The sequence below is a fragment of the Petaurus breviceps genome, unplaced genomic scaffold, assembly GCF_028583685.1.
Source record: "Petaurus breviceps papuanus isolate PSGF00001 unplaced genomic scaffold, PetGlider_PUasm1.0 91041, whole genome shotgun sequence".
Lineage (NCBI taxonomy): Eukaryota > Metazoa > Chordata > Mammalia > Diprotodontia > Petauridae > Petaurus > Petaurus breviceps.
Genome location: NW_027187400.1, coordinates 41,236,743 through 41,256,980, shown reverse-complemented (window position 1 = coordinate 41,256,980; position 20,238 = coordinate 41,236,743). Strand labels below are relative to the sequence as shown.

Sequence of the window (20,238 nt, the reverse complement as noted above, 5' to 3'; positions counted from 1 at the left end):
TGTGCTAAGCACTGGAGACACGAAGAAAAGCAGAATACAATCGCTGCCCTCCAAAGCCTATAATCGAGTGGGGGAAGACAACATACAAAAAGCAGTCAGGGTGGGGGATGGGGAGGTACCCGGCTCCAGGCATGATGGAGAGAAGCAGAGTACACTTGTTGGGGTTGCAGCCTGAATGGGGAGGTAGCTGACTGAGGCTCCCTTCTTCCGTGAGGGTTCAGGGAGAAGTGCTTTCTGCCCGCTCCAGGCAGGTGATGCAGAGGCAGAAGGTATTTGATGAGGTCTGAGTTCCAGAGGTGATAACATGATTTTGCTTGGCATTCAAAGCCCTTCGTAACCTAGCCCCCTCCTACCCCCCTCCTACCTTCCCAGTCTTCGTACACCTTACTCCTACCATGTGTTCTTCCACCCAGTGACACTGGCCTCCGGACTGTCCCGTAAACAAAATACTCCATCTGTCTGGTTGTCTCCCACACCTGGAAGGCTCTTCCTCATCTCTGCCTCCTGCCTTCCTTTAAGGCCCAACTAAAACCCCACCTGTTATAGAAGCCTTCCCCAACCCCTCTTCATTCTAGTGCCTTCCCTCCATTAATTATTTCCTGTTAAGAGCTGAATAGATTTTGAATAGATTTGTTTGCATGTTGCCTTTTCCCCATTAGAACATGAGCTCCATGAGGGCAGGGACTGTCTTTTGTCTTTTTTGTATCCCCAGCACTTAGCACAGCACCTGGTACATAGTAGGTGCCTAATAAATGTTTTTGGGTTGATTGTGCTTAGTTTTCCACCTGCCTTTGTTCCTTATTTTGCCCCATCTCAGGAATAAGAGATCCTTTTGGTCCAATAAAATGACCTAGGTCTTGGACTCTTCTCAGTCTGCCCGTGCCCCAGTAGCTTAGCCCAGTCTATCAAGGAGGAAGTTCTGAGTGTTTGCTTGAACATAACTCCATGCAGAGAAACAAGGCGCTTCCCCATGGCCTTCCTGTCTTTCATAAGCAGGAAGTTCTTCCTGGAATTCCTTTTCAACCTTGGTTCTATTAACTATGGGACCTTGGGAAATCCATTTCCCTTGGCTGTCTGTATTGTAAAATGAAGAGGTTAGACTAAATGATCTCTAAGCACCTACCAGCTCTAAATCCTAAGATTTATGAGAAATTCAGAGAATCATGGGGAGATTTTGAGAATGGATACAGAATGAAGTAAACCAACTAAAAAGGTGATGAGAGCAGTGCAAATGAAATGATCTCTTAAAAGGAGGTTGAATTCTAAGTAACAAAAACCAATGAATTCTTAGAGAAGAGATGAGGAAACAGACCTCCTTCACAGCAGAGATGTGGGGACCTACTGGGGTTGAATATTTCAATGAACATTTCAGGCACTGTTTCTGTAGGGGATATTTTTGATTGTTTTGGTCACAAAAGGCTTTTCAGAGGAGTGGGAAATTAATAAAAAATATGCTAATTGGAGGCATTTAAAAAATACTTTGTCACCTTTGCCAGTTTTATTGATGTGCGGTGAAACTTTAGAGGTTCTTAAAAATTTGCATCCCTATTATTAGTGAGTTTTTTCACATCTTTCACAAGATTGTTAATAGTTTGTAATTCTTTTGAAGATTATTCATATCCCTTGACTACTTATCCATAGGGTAATGAGTTTTGGCCTTATATATTTATCTTAGATAGATGGATGGATGATAGATGTAGATAGATGATAGACAGACAGATAGAAGAATGGATGATAAATGTAGATAGATGATAGACAGACAGACAGACAGACAGACAGACAGACAGATAGATAGATAGATAGATAGATAGATAGATAGATAGATAGATAGATAGATAGATAGATAGAAGAATGGATAGATGGATGGAGGGAGGGCTGGGAAGGGCCTGCAAATAACTGGAAATAAACTAGATTCCCATTGATTGTGAATGGTGAATAAAATTGTACGCAGTCTCTCTGGAAAGTATCGAGAGCATAGCTCTGGACTTCTGGCCAAGGTGGATGCTTGAACATTTAGAAGGCAGACTTCCCAGCTCCCTACTTCAGCAAAGCCCTGAAGGTTCACACCAGAAGGAAGAGTGATCAGGCAGCTGGACCTGACAGTCAATAAATAACCTGACACTGGCCATGTGATCCTGGGCAAGTCATTTCACCATTGCCTGCCTCAATTTCCTCTTTTGTAAATGAGCACCGTAATAGCACCTGACTCCCAGGATCAAATAAGATAATGATTATAAAGCACTTGGCTCAGTGCCTGGCACACTGTAAGCACTATGTGTCAGCTATCACTGTCATGACTTAATATCCACCTGCTGCAGTTTCCTCATTGTAAAGTGGGTTTGTTATTATGGCACCTACTGCCCAGGGTTGTTGTAAATTTCTGGCTGATAGTAAGCACTGAATAAATGCTAGTTATTATTATTAGGGCAGCTAGGAGGCGCCATAGTGGATAAAGTGCCAGTTCTGGAGTCAAGAGGATTCATCTTCAGACAATTACTAGTTGTATGACCTTGGGCAAGTCATGTAACCCTTTTTGCCAGTTTCCTTATCTGTAAAATGAGTTGGAGAAGGAAATGGCAAACTATTCTAGTACTTTTGCTGAGAAAACCCAAATGGCATCACAAATAGTTAGATATGGCTGAACAATAATTATGATCAAGAAATTCAATGAGCATTTATAGTGACTTTTTAAATTTCAAGACCTACACAAAAAGTCAGCCAAAAGCCCAAAGGCAAAGGGCCCCCTCCAGCAAAACAAATCTGCAAAGCTCTGAAACAGGAGGCAGCATGAGCTGAGGGCTCCCTTGAGTAAGGCCCCAGGGAATGGCAGAAACCAGTGACCATCAAGGGATAGCCCTAGCCCATGACTCTGAAGCCCCTAACATTCTGTCCTGACTCTCTGAGAGGGCCCTCAAGATCCATCTAGCTCTCTGAACCTCAAAGATTCAGGGGTGGGGAGGGGGGCTAACTCCAGGAGAGGAAAGCCAGCACAGAACTAGGGTGAGACCAAATAGAACTATCCCACCCAAAGTACCAGCAGAGGGCAGAGCTTGGCCTTGGCACAAGCTCCAATTCAGGAATTAAAGCTGGAAAGATGAGTAAATCAGAGAAAAAACATCAACCAGTATAACAGATTAAGAGATTCCCCATACCCCAAGAACAAAAATAAGTTAATTCCATAACAACTGCAAGTAGTGACTGGAAGGAAATATGGACCTTTTCTTTCTTCCTTCCTTTCTTTCTTTCTTTCCCTTCCTTCCTTCCTTCCTTCCTTCCTTCCTTCCTTCCTTCCTTCCTTCCTTCCTTCCTTCTTTCCTTCCTTCCTTCCTTTAATGGATTTTCTACAAAAGTTCCATCAGAAAACTTTGTTCATCCCTTCAGCAGTTTGGCAAAGACTATGGATCTTCATGACCCCATTTGGAGTTTTCCTGGCAAAGACACTAAAGTTGTTTGCTATTTTTTTCTCCGACTCAATTTATAGATGAGGAAACAGACAAAAAGGGTTAAGTGACTTGCCCGGGATCACACAGCTACTGTCTGAAGGTCTTCCTGACTGCAGACTCGGCACTCTGTCTGCTGTGCCACCTAGCTGCCCTATTCTCACAATAACATTTTTAAATGCACAAAATAAAATTATTTAGAAAGAAACCAATATATTGAAATATATATATGAAAAAGCTATCAAAATATTTTTAGAAACTAAGTCCACAGACCTCAGATTAAGAAGCCCTGAACTATATGAATAATTGGAAAAAAAATTAAAAATGAGATTAAAAAAAAGAAGTAAAAGTTTTGGAGGAAAAAATTGAAAGGTGAATAAAATACATCGCTTAAACGAGAAAATAAGAAATGGAGTTCCTAAAAATTATAATAGACCAAAAAGAAACCAATGATTGAAAAAGTAAGAAATATTAAATCCAGATCCAGAGAGAGAAGAAAATGTAAGACATGTGATATAAAAAATAATTTGAAAAACAAGTCAAGATAAACAAGAATCATTGGACTCCCTGAAACCCATGATTAAAAAAAAAAAAAGCCTAGCCATTATATTTCAAGAAACCATCAGTGTGAAAACTGCCTAGATTTATTAGAACCAGAGAGCAAAGTAAAGAAGCTAGAAAGAATCCACCAATCAGCTCCTAAAAGGGACCCCAAAAGGAAAACTCCCACTGTCACAGCCAAATCCAGAACTCCCATGTAACAAAAAAAAATAACAATAATGCAAGCACCCAGAGCATAATTCAAGTACCATGGAACTACTGCTGGAGTTCAGTAGACCTGGCAGCTTCTACTAAATACCAAGAGAGATCCTGGAATAAGAGATTACAAAAGGCAAAAGAGATATGCTTACAGCCAAGAATGATTTACCATGCAAAAGATAATCCTACATGGGAAAAATGGATAGTTTGCTCGAATAGAGACTTTTAGAGGGGGGAGGGCAGAGCAATTGGGGTTGTGACTTGCCCAAGGTCACACGGCTAGCTTTTGTGTGTGTGTTAAGTGTGTAAGGCTGCATTTGAACTCAGGTCCTCCTGACTCCAGGGCCGGTACTCTATTCGCTGTGCCACTTAGCCGCCCGATAGAATGGAGACTTTCAAGCATTTTTGCTGTAAAGACCAGAGATGAGTAGGAATTTTGAAATGCAAACACAAGAGTCCAGAGAAAGCTGGAAAGGTAAACATATCTGAGTAACTTGAAGGAGCTGTATGATGATGCTGTGCTAGCATTCTAATAAGGGAAGAGGAAACAAATGTCCCTTTTGAACCTTGATGTCTTCAAGGGGTATTGAGGTAATTGAGAAAAAAACAGAGGTTCTGTTGGGGTAGAACAGTTTTGTTCTGACAGTTTGAAGCCAGAAAAGAGAAGGGAGGGTAAATGGGGTGGAGGGGAGGGGATGGGGGAAGAGGGCAGAGGGGAGGTTAAGTGTGGAAAGGAGGAAGAAAGGATGAAATTGTTATTTCTCATGAGGGTACAAGCATGCAGGAAAGGCACAGATGAACCTCGCCCTTGTGTGCAATGGACAGCGGAGGGCTAAACAGTCTGGGGGATAAAGAAATCAAACTCGATACAGAACAAGCAAGCATTTGGTGTGGGTTTGGGGAGCATAACACGGAGGAGAGAGCTGCCCCCAAATACCACACATTTTCTGATTTTGAAGGAGGAATTAAAGAAGGGGTGAAGGTGGAGGAAAATAAAGAACTAGAACTTAGGTTTCTATTAGCCTTCCTTAAATTTCCCCTTAATGGCTGGGGGAAGGCTGACAAATTGTGGCATGCGAATATAACGGAATATTGGTTTGCCCCGAGTAGACAAAAGAGGGTTACGGGGGATCTCGGACAGAACAGAACTAATCTAGGGAAAGCACCACGGGAAAGACAAGGGCCTGGCAGTGGCTGCCGTGACAACGACCAAGCCCACTGCCCGTTCTCGGGACGAGAGGTACCGGGAAACACCTCTTTGGACATGGCAGCCGGGGGTCCCTTTGTTCCTTAGGAGGGTTTGTCGGTGTTTTCAAAATTCTTCCTCCGGACTTTCCATTGTGTGGCTGGGGAGGGGAGGGGAGCGGAGGAGGCTTCTGGTGATGCCTCCCCCTCAGTCATGGCAACATTGTTACCCCTCTCACAGCCCGGGCGCCGGCCTGACACTTTTTGTGGGGGGAAAGGTGGAGCCGCGCTGAGGGGCCTGGTTTCTGGTGGTGCGAGGACGTAAGTGGAAATGCTCTCAGGACCGTGGGTCTTAATTCGACGTCACGGAGCATCCCGCGCGGGAAGGGCGGGGGGAAGGGGTTTGAACAAAGACGCGCCAAAGCGTGGCCCTGATGAACTTGACCACAGAGGCTCGAAAAGCTCCGGATTTGACATTCACCACACAGCCCCGGGGAGCGGGGAAGCTGAGGCGGCAGGAAGCGTCCACGCTCGGGCCCCCTGCGGCGTGGGCCCGGTTCTCCCCGGTAGGGCGGGGTTCCGGCTCAGGGATCTCCAGGCCCAAGAGGGTATGAGCGGGGGAAGCCGGGAAGACCCGAGTGCAGGGAAGAGCTGGCAGTTAGGGGCCAGAACCCGCCCTGTCCCTCCCACCCCGTAGTCCGACGACTATCCCAGCCAATCCTCGGTTCCTCTGAGCGCTCCGTCCCACCCGCCCAGCCTGCACTAATCAATTCCTCTCATCTCACTTTTCTCCCCCCTTCCCCCACCTTTTTCTTTCCTGGCCTGGCCATTGGCCATCTCAGAGAAGGCGAGACATTGATTGGTGGCCTGTGTCCTTCGGAGACTCCAAAAGGACGCCGGGAACACCCTATTCTCGCCGGAGCGGAGCTTGATTGGCTGGAGAGCGGCCAGGGCCCGCCCCAGCTTCGCTAGCTGAGTGGCTCGGGGAAAGGCGCTTTCCCCTCTCTCGAGTTTGTGCCCTTGGCTCTAAAATGGAGCCTCTGCTGCACCCCTTCCCTCCCCTCCTCCGGATGACAGGTGCTTGAGGGGCTGCACATGAAGAGCTACGGCCTTCGCAAAGGCCTCTGGGCAAGGGCTGCCAGTCCAGCCCGTATCCCCACTAGGAGCTGGCCCCTTCCTACCTCTGGCCTAGGCCCCCTGGGGCGAAGCCGTTCCTCCCCATGGGCTTAGATGAATAGCTCGTCCTTAGGACCCTCTCTAATCACTATGGAAACCATCACTGGGATGGGGAACTGACATTAGAAAAAACTTCCGTCCTCCCATTGGAGAGGGAGAAAAGGCCCGGACACTTACCTGGGATGACGGCTGCCCACCCTCCCCCACAAGGTCATTGCTGGCAGTGAGGACACTAGGGGACATCCTCCCGCCCCACTTAGGCCAGTGCAGGTCTTGGCCCTGCCCTAGCCAGCACAAACTGCCTGCTGGAGTATGGGGCAGGTCCGGCCCAGCTCCCTGTGGGGAGTAAGCCCATTCAGGGATGGTTGGCTGGGGTGCCCTGGGCGTGTCAAGGTCATCCTCTTCCCTCACTCCCTGCAGGCCCAGTGATGACAGGTCATGTCTATCTCCCACCATTCCCTGCTCCTCCCTCTTGGGGGTTTCTGTGTGTTTTAGAGAGGGAGTGGCCGAGCGACCCTGCAAAGGAGCTGTCCGCCATGTGAGAAAGCTCTTTACTTGGGTACAGCACAGGGCGCCCCAGACTCCTGCGGATGCCTCCCCACCCCACCCCCCCCAGCCCCAGGGTGGAGAGCAGGGGAGCCACCCCAGGGCTGCCAGTCTTTGGTACAATAAATAGAAAACAAAGGGGCCAGCAGGGCCGAGGAGCCAGTCCATGGGGGGGACAAGGGGGGGCAGGGGTCATACCCCCTCCTCTTCTCGGCCCCAGCCCCCAGTCAGGTCAGTGCAGGTGCCCCCCCTCCCCCACTGGGTAGCAGCAATTCCAGTTGAGAGGGGAGGAGGGCTGGGGAGGGAAGGCATGAGCCCAGGGGCCCCAAGGGGGAAGGGGTATGGCTTCGGGGGGCCCCAGGGGGGCAGGGGATCACGAGCTGGCGGCCGTACTCTGGGGGACACCGCAGAGGCCCAGGCGGGGGCCTAGGGCTGGGTCCTCAGGTGGGGGGATCGGCGGCCGGCCCCCGCCCCTGGGGCCGCCCCCCCCTGTGGTCCGAGTCCGGAAGGCCGAAGTGGCCGGGTGCTGGAGAGGGGGAGCGGGGCGGAGTGGGGCACAGTCCTGTGGGGCGGGCGGAGGCAGCAGGGGGCCACCTCCAAGGCTCACGTCCATCAGCTCAGGGGGAGGCGGTGATGAGGATGAAGAAGAGCCAGCTTGGGCTGGAGTCCGGCCACTGGCCCCATGGAAGGAGGAGGAAGAGGAGGCTGGGGCTGGGCCTGGGGGAGGCTTGTGGGCCACATCTCCCCCTGCCCAAGGGCGCAGCGGCTGGGAAGGTGGGACCTGCCAGCAGAAGAAAGGCACAGGCTACAATCAACCACATCCAGTGGCCTCCAGCCTCTAGGAGGCAGGCTCAAACAGGGCACATCCAGGGGATCTGGATGACACTCCCTCCCCTTGTGGCCAAAGCCCATACCTGGGGACTGTGCATCTCACAGTCCGTCACTGGGGGCCCCGGGCCCCCACAGTAGCGGTTGCTGTAGCGATAGCTCCGGTTGTCATTAGACGATCCGCTTGAGCCACCTAAGGTAGGAAACAATAAGCTGGCAAGGCATCTCTTCCTTTGACCCTCCCAGAGCCCAAGGGGAGAGGAGAGTGACCTCTGGCTCAAACTCAGAGGCCACAGATTGTACATGAGCAAAAGCGAGGCTCAGAGAGAAGATTTTCTCCTGCTTCACGCAGGCATTGAGTGCTCATGCCCTGGGCACACATGCCAGGCCCAGGGCCAAGTTCTCTCCCCCAGGCCCTCTTGGGGTGATCCCTGTAGCCCCCGCACCAGAGCTGGAGACGGAGCTGGCCGCGCTGGAGGAGTGGGAGGCGTCAGGGGCTGGAGAAGGTGAGGTGGAGGTGCTGCTCCCCGAGGGCCCCGTGTTGGTCGCCTCATCGGCCGTGCGACGGAAGAAGCCGTGCTGCAGGGCACCCAGGGGGCTAATGCGGGCGGCTGGCTCATACTCCAGCATGCGCAGCACCAGGTCCTGGAAGCGGAGGTAGTCGGCTGTGCTATGGCCTGGCTCACCTGCCCGCCGGCCCCCGGGGCCGCCTGTCTGCACACCTAGCACCTCCTGCAGCCGCCGTGTGCCGGGGCCCTGGTACTCCTAGGAGGGAGGAGCAGAGGTGTCATGGGGGTGGGTCCAGGCAGAGCGAGAAGCACAGGATGGGAAGAAATGAATTCGTAACTGTAACATGAAAGCCAAAAAAAACGGATGGGAGAAAGAATGTGTGGAGGGAGCAGAGATGGGTGCTGGCGAGGGGACTGCAGACAAGCTACTGGGAGAAGGGCCCTTCAGACAGGCTGAGCGAGGCAGGGCTGGCACGGGAAGAGCAGAGCGGCTCACCTTCCTGAGGTCTTTGCTCCTCCGGAGGGTCCAGCCCCCTCCAGGTAAACGGTCAAAGTACTTCCTAGCTTTGGGGGCCTGTTCCAGCATGGGAGCCGGGGGCAGTCCCAGCACTTCCACAATCCTGTTCATCTGGTCCACCTGGGCCAAAGGGCAGGCACAGACCTGTCAGGCTCGCCCCCCCCCCCCAACCTGGAGTTCCTGGGCCCACCTCCTCCCCCCAGCCTGAGTCTCACCTCATTAGAACCACTGAAGAGGGGCTCTCCTGTGTGCATCTCCACAAGGATACAGCCTAGAGACCACATGTCGATGGCCAGATCGTACGGTGTCCCCAGGAGTACCTCAGGGGAGCGGTAGAAGCGGCTCTGGATGTACTGATAGATCTGCCAAGAAAGGAACCTCTGTCAAGGCTTCCCTGGCACCTTGGGCTGCCTGCCCCTGGCCCAGTAGAACGGGAGGTGGTTTCCCAAGGGCGAGTGAGCCCAGTTTCCCCTCTGTGGAATCCAGCCACAGGCCTTTTGCTGCTGGCCACGCCCCACGTACCCGCTGGCCCAGCTGACAGGAGCTGCCGAAGTCGACGATTTTGATGGCGCTGCGCTTGGGGTTGCACAGCAGGATGTTCTCAGGCTTGAGGTCGCAGTGGATGATGCTGAGCTCTGGGGTGGCGAGGAAGAGCAGGGCCGTGCAGAGCTGCTGGGCCAGCTTCCGGGTCAGGTTCAGCGAGACGCCCCGGAAGTGGGTGTTGCGCAGAAGGTCATACAGGTTGTAGGACAGGAGCTCGAAGACCAGGCACAGGTGGTTCCGGAACATGAAGTGCCGTTTCAAGTGCACTGCAGGAGAGGGTGCAGGGACAGAGGGCAGTGGCTCGGACCGCGGCTCCAGCTCCACTCCCTGCCCTGCCCCACCACGTGACCCCTGCTCCCGGGCCTCACCGATGTAGTACTTCATCTCCGTGTCGTGCTGGTTCATCAGCTCAAGCAGCCGCAGCTCGATCTGCGCCTGGTTCAGAAACGCCTTCTTGTTCTTAATGATCTTGATGGCCACCAGCTCCTGGGCCTGGTGGTCATAGGCCTTCACCACCTGGGAGCAGCAAAAGGCCCAGGTTCAAGGGGATGGATGGAGTCAGCAGGACTTTTGGGCCCCGGGATGGATCCCAAGGGGAAGAGACATAATTGGGCAACGTTCTGGTCTAAGCGTCAACAAGTATAGCTTGAGGAGCAGCCAAGAGAAGTCAGGGATACAAGTAGGCCTCGGGATGTGGGGTGCAGGAAAGTCTGCCTTCTCTTCCTTCAGAGGATGGGCAGCCTCCCCCTCCCCCAAGTGCCTCACTCGGGCCCCCACCTGCCCAAAGGAGCCCTTCCCGATAAGCGAGTCGATCTCATAGCGCTCCAGCCACCGTTCCCCGCTTCGAACAATATAGTCGTGGTTGTCATCATCATAGCCATGGTTCAGAACCTTCCTCTCTTTCTTTGTGCTTGCGTCCTCTGGGGGTCCCTGCTGGGCCCGACGCTTCTTCTTGGCGTAGTACACCTGCGGAGAGGGTAGTGTAGAGGATGGTGAGGAGAGTTGTTGGGAGTCTCCCCCAGTTCACCCCCAGCTCCTAGCCAGGGCCTCACCCACCTCGTTAATGTGCTTATAGGTCTTGATAAGATCCACAGAGAGCTTTCGAAGTGGGGCGGAGGTGGCATCCCGAAAGGCCAGCGGGAGCCGGCGCTGTAGCAGCCTGACATCTGGCACCACCTGGGAGGGGGAAGGACACAGAAGGGCCAGGCCCCTCATCCCCTGACCTCTCCATCCCTCCCACTCTCCCAGCTCCATTGTCCTAGAGAACAGCCCCCCTGTGCTCTAGGCAGGACCTTCTCACCAGCTTACAGCTGACAGCCAGTTCCATCTACCTCCCTGCCACACTTTGCCTCTTAAACTTTAACCTCGAACCATTTCCCCACAGACCCTGGAGTGTCTGATGGCTGAAACTGGGGCACGGACTGTGGAAAGGGGGCTGGATTTGGATGGAGCCTGAGGACCTGGGCCCAAATCCCAGCTCGCTCCTTCCTCTCAGTGTGACCCTGCACAAATGGCTTAACCTCTGTAAACTGAGCAAGCCGTGAGCCTGTGACCCTCAGACCCTAAACTTGGCTCCCCTTTCCGCCTCAGCCTTCGCTCTCCCTCTGTGCTTCCTACATCTCCCGCCGTTCCAGCCTGGAACCTCCTCAGGCTGAACCCTTCTCCCCCTCCCCCCAGGCCCCTCCTTCCAGCAAGAGCCAGCCTGGGTGCTACCTGGGTGTGCTCCTGGGGGGCTGGAAAGCCGGAGAAAGGGCCATGGCTGGGAGGGGCGGCCATGTCCGGCTCAGAGGGCCGAAGGGAAGCGAGGCCCGGAGCAGGAGCCCGGCTGGGGGGCGACTTCTCGCATCCTGCACTACAGCTGCTGCCTCCAGCACCGCCGGGACCTGGGGGAGCGGACAGGGGATGTGGGGGCTGGCCGGCACTGGGGGCCGGATAGCCCTTCCCCCCACCCCCACCAGGGGGGGCGGCTGTAGCTCTGAGGCCCTCGGCCCCCTCCTCCGGCGGCAGCACCCACGGGAGAAGGGGGGCTGGGCAGCCCGCTCCGCCCCTCCCCCTCTCATACCCACGCTGGGGGGCTGTCGGGAGCCACGGGCAGGTGGCCGGCGGGGTCCCCAGTCTGGCAGCCGGGCAGTCAGCATCTCGGGCAGGGAGGGTGGGAGCCCCAAGAGGACACAGAGGTGGAAGGGTGACCCGTCTGAGGGAGGGGAGGCCCTCCGGCCCCTGCCCTGCCCTGTCCCGTCCGCTGGGTGACAGCAGCAGCCGCTGGGAGGGGGAGGGGGGTCAGCCGAGGTTGCCTGGAGTGGGGGAGCTGAGCAGGTGGAAGGGGGGAAAGGAGGAGGGGAGGGAGGATGGGATTAACCCTACAGCTGCTGGGTTGGGCCTGGCACCGGCCTCCCCCCAACTTCCAGCCCAGCCTGTCTGCTAATGAACCCTGGGATCGCACCGGGGGCCAGAGAAGCCTCTCCTCCGACGCCCATAGCACCCCACCGGCCCGGCCCGGCCCGGCCCGGGCCCCCCCTCCCCTAGCGCCCCCCTCGGCGGGGGAGGGGGGGAGGAGGTGCTGAGCTCGAGGGGCGCCCGCTCCGGCTCCCGCCCCGCCCCGCCTCCCGCCTCCCGGGCTCGGGCTCCCGCTCCCCGCGGCGCGCACGAGGCGGCTGCAACATGACCCCTGCCATGGCAACAGGCCTGCCATTGGCCCGAGGGCCTCAGCGAGCCGTCCAATGGCGGGGAGCCGACCCGCTGTTGCCAAGCGACCGAGATGCGGCGGGTGGGGGCCCGCGCCGACTCTTGCCCAAACAAAGAGCGGGAGAGCCAGGGGGACAGGGAGGGGAGGGGGGAAAGGGGCCGAAGAGGCCGCGGCTCCGCCCCCGGCCCGGCTGCCCGGCCCCGCCCCGGCCCGCGCCGCGCTCCCCCGGGGCCGGCCCCTTCCAGGAACCCGGCTATAAATAGCGGCCCCGCCCCCTCCCCTCCCCCCGGGCACCTGGTCCGGCCCGGCGCCCCTCCCCCACACCACCGGCCCCGGGACAGCGCGTGCCCCCTCCCAGGGAGGGGCGGCCGTAACGGGCATCCCGCACTCCCTCCCACCCCCCTCCCCGGGTCTAACGTTCGGCGCGGGGGTGGAGGGCGGTGCGCCGGAGTAAGGACGAGCACGCGCCCCCTCCCCTCCCCCAGCCCCAGCGGGCGCGCGCGCGGCCGTTACCTGTGGGCGGGGGTGCCGGGCCGTAGGGGGAGGGGCGGAGCGGAACTCGCGGGGCAGGCGGCGGCGGCTCAGCGCCCCGGGTTCATCCCCACGCGGGAACGCTGGCAGCGGCGGCGCGGGCGGGTAGCTCCAGTCAGATCGGCAGCGGCCCGGGGTCCCCAATTACCCAGTAATGCAACCAGCAAAATGGCGACCACAACAAACCGGCCCCCCCGGCTTGGACTCCGCCCCCTGCCCCCTCCCATTCTCCCTCGACACGTGACTCAGGCACCGGGCTGCCGCTCCGTGCGCCTGCGCCAACTTTGGAAGAGACATGCGCGACATCCAAGTTCGGTCCCGCCCCAGGCACGCAGAAGGCAGTACGACGAAGCATACGTCGCAGAGGTCGACGCCCGACCTCTCTGGGTAACCACAGGGCGAACATCAGTGGCTCGCCCCAGCGCGCAGGCGCGTGGCCTGGCCTTCCTTCCGCCCCCGCCCCTTAACCCTTTGAGAATCCAGGAGTCACATGGGGTCACACCTTTTAATAGAAAATACAAAGATCTGACACAAAACAGCTAGAGTAGAAAACGAGGGGGGGGGAGGGGGCAGGGCGGCGGCAGCTACTTGGCAGCTACTTCCTTTTGTTTGGGGGGCGGCCTGTGGGGAGAAAGGAGACCTCTGAGCCCAGGCTGCACCTGGATAACCCCAATGGCGATCCCCAGGAGGCCCACGGCCCCCTGCTGTGCCCAGGCACCCCCACCCCAGGCCAATGGGGCCCAGCTGTACCCAGGCACTGCCCCCCAATGCTCACCTGTACACACCCACCACCACAGCATGATCTCGCTCATAAGGCTCCAAGGTGAGCTGTTCCTGTGGCTTCATGTTTTCCTGCTGCATTTTCTTGACTTCGGAGGCAAACACGGCTTCTGGGGAAGCTGTTGAGTCTATGCAGTTGGCCTAGGAAAGGTGGTGGTCATGAGAAAGATGACAACCTCTGTTCAGGCCTCAGGGACCTCCTCCCCTCCCGAATCTGGCCTAGGCACTTTACCTTAATGGAGATCACAAAGTGTCCACCGTTGCGCAGGAAGTTGTGTGCATTGAGAGCCACAATTCGGGACTGGTCTGGCTGGGCTACATCAGCAAAAATCACATCCACCATCCCTGGAGGTAGAGGAAGGAAGGGCACCAGCCATGGTTGGCCCAGAGAGCTGGGCTCTTCCCTCTGTGTTCCTCCCATCCCTTACCCCTCCACCCCACCCTGCAGACTGCTAATCCAATCTCAAGGGAGGGCTCTGAACACACGATTCTGTGGCTTGGCCACCTTCCACGTTCCCTGTGATCCTCAAGATAAAGGTCAAACTCTGAGGCCAGCTGCCTCCCAGAAATTCAAGTCCCCACTCCCTTCTAACAAGTAAAAATAGCATTTACACAGTGCCTTAAGGTTTACAAAATGCTTGACAAATATCTTTCTTAATCCTCATAGCTATCTTAGGAAGGTGTTCCTGTTACCTACTTTTTCATAGATGAAAAAATCAAGGGCCCGACAGATTTCAGATTAAATGACTCACCCAGGGCAACACAGCTAGTCAATATCTAAGGTGGGATTTGAACTCGAGACCTCCCAAGTCCCAACTTTGTAGCCTTCTGTAGCCACAGGGCAGATCATTCCTGCCCCACTTTCAGCCTCCTTGGCCTCTGGTTCAGTGTGCACTGCACCAGAGTTCTGTCTATGGAAACAGGGATGCCCTGGGCCCTCACCAATGAGCATCCGGTATTTGTGGGGATGTCGCGCATCTTCAATGACGGGAATGATGTTCGTCCTCTTCTTGGCCACGTTGATGAGGTCTCGGCCAGATCGATGAGAGAATTCGACAGCGTAGACCAGACCTTCCTGAGCAGCAGACAACTCATTTCCCCACCGGTCACATCCAAGAACCCACCACCAAGCCCTTTATGCTAAGACCCAGAGGGCCTGCTTGACAGCTGGCCAGAGAAGATTTGGGGAGTTGCAAGGGCCAAGCTAAAATCCCCAGGGGTCATCCCACATTTCCCGCCCTCAAACCCCTCTGTTCAGAGTTCAGCTGAAGCATCTCCTTCAATGTCCCACCTCACAGGCAGTTAGGAGGAGGCCCTCCCTATTCTTATTCTATTTCCAAAAGTGGGGAAGGGTTCCCCCAGACTCACGGGGCCCACGATGTCAGAGACATGCGAGACAGTGGTGCCTGATGCTGCTCCTAAGTACAGCACTTTGGCCCCAGGGCGGATGTGGATCTGATCCACTCCACCCAGGATGGCTGCAGCCAGCTTTGATCGGAAGGGGTTCCAGGCTCGGTACTCCAACTTCGCCTCACCATCCTGAAGGGGGTGGAAAGCAAGAGTCAGCTCTTCACAATCTGGCCCTTCCCTGTCTTCTACACCTTACTCCCTTTCCCAACATAATTAGGTTCAGTGATACTGGTGGCTTTGCTGTTCCGCAAGATGCTCCATCTCCCAAATCCAGGCATTTTCAATGGTGACAAGGGTCATGGCCTCCCCCCCCTCCAGGCTCTCCCTCCATGCCCCTCCCACACTGTCTCCCTCAGGCACCACTTCTAATTTCTCTAATTTGTTCCTTTTCGGTTTGTTTATATGTGATAATTGCATGTCCTTTCTCTCACTGGACTGTCAGCAGTTGCTTGATGACTAACTGAATGGGAACCTGTCCCACATCTCTCCTGTCCTCACCTCCACAGTGATTCTCTTCTCACCATAGACTGACTCCCCGGGAACCATGTTCTTTGTGACCAGGGCATCTTCCTTTCCTCGACAAATAAAAACTCCTGAAAAGAAAAAGGGCCAGTGTGACCCACAGGCACACCCTTCAGCCCCTTTTTCCCCCTCAGGCACATCCTATTCCCGAAATGACAAAAACTGGCAACAGAGAAATCAGAGCTACACAAAGGTTGTTTTGCTGCTGTTTTCTTTGCTAAGAACTATGGCAAAGGCCATGTCATCACTCACCCTCATGTCGATGGGGCTCCACAGTGACCTTCTTTCCTCCTTGGAAACCTCCTCTACCTCCCCGGCCTCTGCCCCGGGGGGTGCCTCTGCCCCGACCACCAGGTGACTGGAACCCTCCTGCAGGAGGCAAAGATTCCTTGTTGACCAGACAACTGTCCAGTGTAGATACCCAAGGAACCGTTCCTTCTCCCCAACCCCAGGCTAGCCCAGTGAGCCCTTCAACTCACCTCGGCCACCTCCTCGGCCCCCACGATCTCCAAAGCCACCACGGCCACGACCCCCAAAGCCTCCTCGGCCCCCAAAGCCTCCTCGGCCCCCTCGGTCACCACCTCTTCCACGACCTCCGAACCCGCCCCGACCGCCCCCTCTGGGGCTGAATCCTGTAGACCAAAAAACAAAACTGGTCAAAAGAGTCTGACGCTCTCCTAATCACCCGGATCCCAGAAAAGAATGAGAACCTCCAAGTCCATGTCTATGTTAGTGGGGGGGAGATAAAAAAGGCCTACAACACGAGCCCCTTTCTCATCTCCAAAACTGTTGTCAGGACAACTGAGAGGAAAAAAAAGCCACAGCCCCCTACCACGGCGGGACCCTCGAAGGAAACTGAGGCCCAGGGAGGTCGGGGTGTACACCTGCGCTTGGGGGGATGAGGAGGCTGGAGGCCCCTCCCCCACCCCCACTAGGGCTCCTAAACTGCATGGAGAAGCGACAAAGAAGGAGACGCCTGTGTGTTTGTGGAGTCAGGAAGAGGACCCTGGCTCATGACCGCCCCCCCACCCCCCAGCCAGGGCTGCATGCCGAGGGTGAGAGCAAACTAAGCTTGGCTGAAGAGGGGGTCCTAGGGAAGGCCCAGTCCTGGGGGCAAACAAGGGGGGTGAGACGGGCGCCCTATAACTGCCAGGTCAGAGACCAGCTTCCATCTTCTGCTTTGGGAGTATGTGTGTCAGGACTCCCCAACTCCTCAGCGCCCCCAATCAGGCAGGCCCCCCTAATCCAGCCCTCAGGGCTCGTAAAAGCAGGGGGGAGAACGCCTGACTTCGAGACCTGAGTTCAAATCCTGCCCCAGACTCCTCCTACCCGTGTTACCCATGGCATCTCACTTCACCGCTACCTGCCTCAGTTTCCTCGCCTGTAAAACGGGGATGGTAACAGAGCCGCATCCTCATCCCTCAGGTGGCGGAGCGCATTTGAAAAATGAGACAACTAAAAGGCGCTAAGAAGTGCGAGCGGCCATGACCGCTTACTGCGGTCAGAAAGGGCCCCTTGCCCTCCTGCTCCAGGCGACTAAAGTGAGTCACGGGAGGGGGAAGGGACGAGCCCTGGCCGGGACCCGAATCTGGGCTGGGGTCTCGGGCTCGCGAAGCCTCCCCGGCCCGGGCCCCGCGCTCACCTGGCTTCATGGCACGCGGCTCGCTCTGCGGAGGAAGCGGAAGCAGCGGCGGGGGTCGGTCCGTAAGGTGGCCGCCGGCGGACACGCGGCTCCCACGCGCCACCGGGCCTTCAACAGCCCGGGCTACAAACACCAAGGGAGGCAAGAAGGGATTGGCGTGTGCCGGAGCCTGGTGTCCTCACGTAAGCACGCACGCAGCACGCACACACCAGTACGCACGCAGTACGCAGGCGCGCTCTTTCCTCGCCTGCGCAGTCTAGTTTTACCCAGTACCCTCTCCCTTGTCCCCTCCTCCCCGGTTATCCCATACGTCACCTCGCAGGGGACGGTGGAGTCCTGGGAAAAGTAGTCCTATGAAGTCCCAGGCCGCGGCCGCAGCATTTCCGGGGTTAAGAAGGTGGGGAAAGGGAAGAGAGGCGGGGAGGGTCACGTAGAGCGTCATGACATCACGAGGGCGCCTGGAGGCCACGGCATCCTGATGGGAAGTGTAGTTTTGGATAGATGCTTCTCCGAACATGCGCCAGTCTGTCTCCTAGGAGACGTCGTGAATGGGTCCGGAAGTGACTCGTGGGCGCGTGAAGGTGGAGGCTGCCTGCTACCGCAGTGCGTGGGGAGGCCGCAAGGTGGCGCTTTCGCTCGCTGCCTTCCTCCCTTCCTCTGGTTCCAGGCGGTGCCGCGCTCCTCAAGGTTTTGTGAAAAACAGGCTTGATTCTATTAAATTCCACGATCCTGTATTATGCGCCTACTGGGTACCAGGCACTGGGGAGACAAAGACAAAATGGAGGCAGGCCCTGCCCTCAAGGACATGACTTTCCACTCATCTCCCAGCTGGACCATGATGTAACCCACCAGTTTGTGCCCGTCCCGAGTGATTTGTGGCCAGATGCTGCAAATCTGCTACAAGGGAGTGCCTCCAAAGCACAACAGCTGTCCACTGATGTCCCAGCCTGGGGAACCAGCCCCGCCTCTTTTTGTCTTTGATGAAATCCCAGTGGAATGTCAGCCCAGTGGAACGCATAGAACTGTTTCATTTGTGTCAGCGTGGGACAGTCGTGTGGCACTGGGGCCATCATGCCGTCCAGAACGGTTCCCTCACTCCATTCCACCCACCAGAGAAAGGTGGTATGTCTCATATTAATTATCCAGCAAGGGAGTGAGCCATCAGGCATGTGGGTGAGATTCTCCGCCGGCCACCAGAGGGCTCTAGACCTGCAAATACCTACTGCTCTTCACTGTCCAGACGGGCTGCAGCCTTGGGCTCAGCTATTGAGGCTCGGAATTATCCAGGTTTTCAAACTTTTGGTCTTTACACGATTACACTACACCAGCACCCCGAAGAACTTTTGATGATTTGGTTCAGATCTATTTATATTTACCATATGCGTAATTTAAACTGATAAATGTTTAAAATATGTATTAATTTAAAAATTGGTCAACTTATAAGTATATACTTGTAAGTATTTATATAGAATAATAGGTAAATATAGCATGTGTATATTATATTACATAGTATAATAGGTAAATACATAAAAAATATGTAAACATTTATTAAGAGCCTACTATCTGCCAGCCACTTTACTAAGTGCTAGGGATACAGAGTTAGGCAAGAGTCCCTGCCCTCAAGGAGCTCACCATCTAATGGGCGAGACAACGCAGGAAAGGAAGCTGAAAAGTAGGAAGAGTAGAGTAGGTAGGTACCTGGTGTCAAGTATGATGAAGTCCAGAGAAGTGCAGTAATAAACCCATCATATGTTGCCGAAAATATTTTTATGAAAAATATTTATTTTTCCAAAAAATTTAGGGAGAAGGGTGGCATTGTTTTACATATATATACTTATATATCTCTTTAATGTCTGCCTTAATAGAAGACACCTGTATTTCTGTATCAGCTACATTCAGTCTGTTCAGATATTTCATTTTGGTTGAAGTATATGAAGAAAAATTGGCTTTACCCAGATATATAGTTGGAAAAGGGACAGGCTTTTGAATAGGCAAATAGCATCTTAGTATTAATATAAAAACAGTTTTGGCCTCATGGATCCCCTGAAAGGGGTCCTGGGTGATCTTGAGGAGCCTGCAGATTGTATTTTGAGAATCGCTGATCTAGGGGATGAAATGAGATCATGTTCAACATATTTTTAAAAAAAAAAATCCATTTATAGAGTGCCAACTCCATAGCTGGCCCGTCTCTCGTTATGATTCCTCAAACCTCCACTCATAGGACTGAGTCATTTTGTATGCTATGAACATCTAATTTATTGAACATAGCAAAAATGGAAGGAAAAAAATTAAACTTCTCTATGGAGCACTGGATTCAGAATCAGCAACACTCATCTTCATGAGTTCAAATCCAGCCTCAGACACTTACTAGCTGTGTGACCCTGGGCAAGTCATTTGACCCTGTCTGCCTCAGTTTCCTCATTTGTAAAATAAGTTGGAGAGGGATATGTCAAACCACCCTAGTATCTTTGCCAAGAAAACATCCCCCAAAAAGGAGTTACAAAGATTAAAGAAAAGACTGAAACAACTTAACAACAATGACAACAAATACTGATCTGGTCAGCATGCTACATGATTTATGTTTGGGGAGCTGTGAAAACCAGAAGGGATAGTAACTGGCATGTTGCATCTATATGCCTTATATATGCATATACAAATAGATAGAGACAGAGGTTCAGGACCTTAGTCAAAAATTGCCAGGATTTGATCCTGCTTGGGGTCCTCTGGGTCCTATTTAAAAGGTAGATTCTTTGAAAAAAATATTTTTAAATTTTTACTCCTTACTACCTCCCACCAAATTTAAAAAGAAAGAAAAACAAAATCCTCATAACAAATGTGCATAGTCAAGCAAAATGAAATCCTACATTGTCTGTGTTGAAAAATATATACTGTATCTCATTGTGCATCTTGAATCCATCATCTCTTGTCAGGAGGTAGATAACTTTCTTCATCATCAGTCCTCTAGAATTGTACTTGGTCATTGTGTTGGTGAGAGTAATGTGAGAGACTTATGGATTATTTTATTTTATGAATGTAGCCTGAGTCCCAAAGCCTATTGGTATGAGACTCTCTCCTAATTGGTGAAAATTAATGTGGTGTACTTATGTGAGGGGCAGGGTGGAACTGGTGAGCCCAAAAGAGAAGAGAAATTAAGTCTTCAGTCT

General features: G+C 54.0%; 2 protein-coding genes across 3 annotated transcripts; both read right to left on the bottom strand.

Moving 5' to 3' along the window:
• Positions 1-7,147: 7,147 nt before the first annotated feature.
• Positions 7,148-12,904, bottom strand: DYRK1B (dual specificity tyrosine phosphorylation regulated kinase 1B). Of its 2 annotated transcripts, none has more exons than XM_069078543.1 (11): positions 12,703-12,904; positions 11,217-11,386; positions 10,560-10,679; positions 10,281-10,469; positions 9,872-10,019; positions 9,483-9,769; positions 9,176-9,322; positions 8,940-9,080; positions 8,381-8,699; positions 8,021-8,127; positions 7,148-7,887 (listed from the first exon to the last, which is right to left on the bottom strand). In XM_069078543.1, exons 2-11 carry the CDS (start codon positions 11,277-11,279, stop codon positions 7,480-7,482), a joined length of 1,929 nt encoding a protein of 642 aa, XP_068934644.1. In that variant the 5' UTR covers positions 11,280-11,386; positions 12,703-12,904; the 3' UTR covers positions 7,148-7,479. The 2 variants fall into 2 exon arrangements, with proteins under 2 accessions (XP_068934644.1, XP_068934643.1); XM_069078542.1 differs by lacking the exon at positions 12,703-12,904 and adding an exon at positions 11,566-11,817.
• Positions 12,905-13,210: 306 nt separating this feature from the next.
• Positions 13,211-17,284, bottom strand: LOC138154116 (rRNA 2'-O-methyltransferase fibrillarin-like). Its single transcript, XM_069078607.1, has 9 exons — positions 17,075-17,284; positions 15,912-16,064; positions 15,685-15,801; positions 15,409-15,503; positions 14,869-15,039; positions 14,443-14,575; positions 13,733-13,845; positions 13,496-13,641; positions 13,211-13,341 (listed from the first exon to the last, which is right to left on the bottom strand). The coding sequence occupies exons 1-9, from the start codon at positions 17,082-17,084 to the stop codon at positions 13,305-13,307; spliced, it is 975 nt and encodes a 324-aa protein (XP_068934708.1). The 5' UTR covers positions 17,085-17,284; the 3' UTR covers positions 13,211-13,304.
• Between the last annotated feature and the right edge of the window lie 2,954 nt (positions 17,285-20,238).

Coding starts and splice junctions, on each gene's coding strand:
- DYRK1B (XM_069078542.1), bottom strand. CDS start 11,641: ATGCTGACTGCCCGGCTGCCAGACTGGGGACCCCGCCGGCCACCTGCC. Junction 10,470..10,559: donor CCTATAAGCACATTAACGAG/GTGGGTGAGGCC, acceptor CCCTCTCCGCAG/GTGTACTACGCCAAGAAGAA. Junction 8,700..8,939: donor GGAGCAAAGACCTCAGGAAG/GTGAGCCGCTCT, acceptor CCTCCCTCCTAG/GAGTACCAGGGCCCCGGCAC.
- LOC138154116 (XM_069078607.1), bottom strand. Junction 15,504..15,684: donor GGAGCCCCATCGACATGAGG/GTGAGTGATGAC, acceptor TTTTCTTTTCAG/GAGTTTTTATTTGTCGAGGA. Junction 14,576..14,868: donor TCTCTGACATCGTGGGCCCC/GTGAGTCTGGGG, acceptor TCTGCTGCTCAG/GAAGGTCTGGTCTACGCTGT.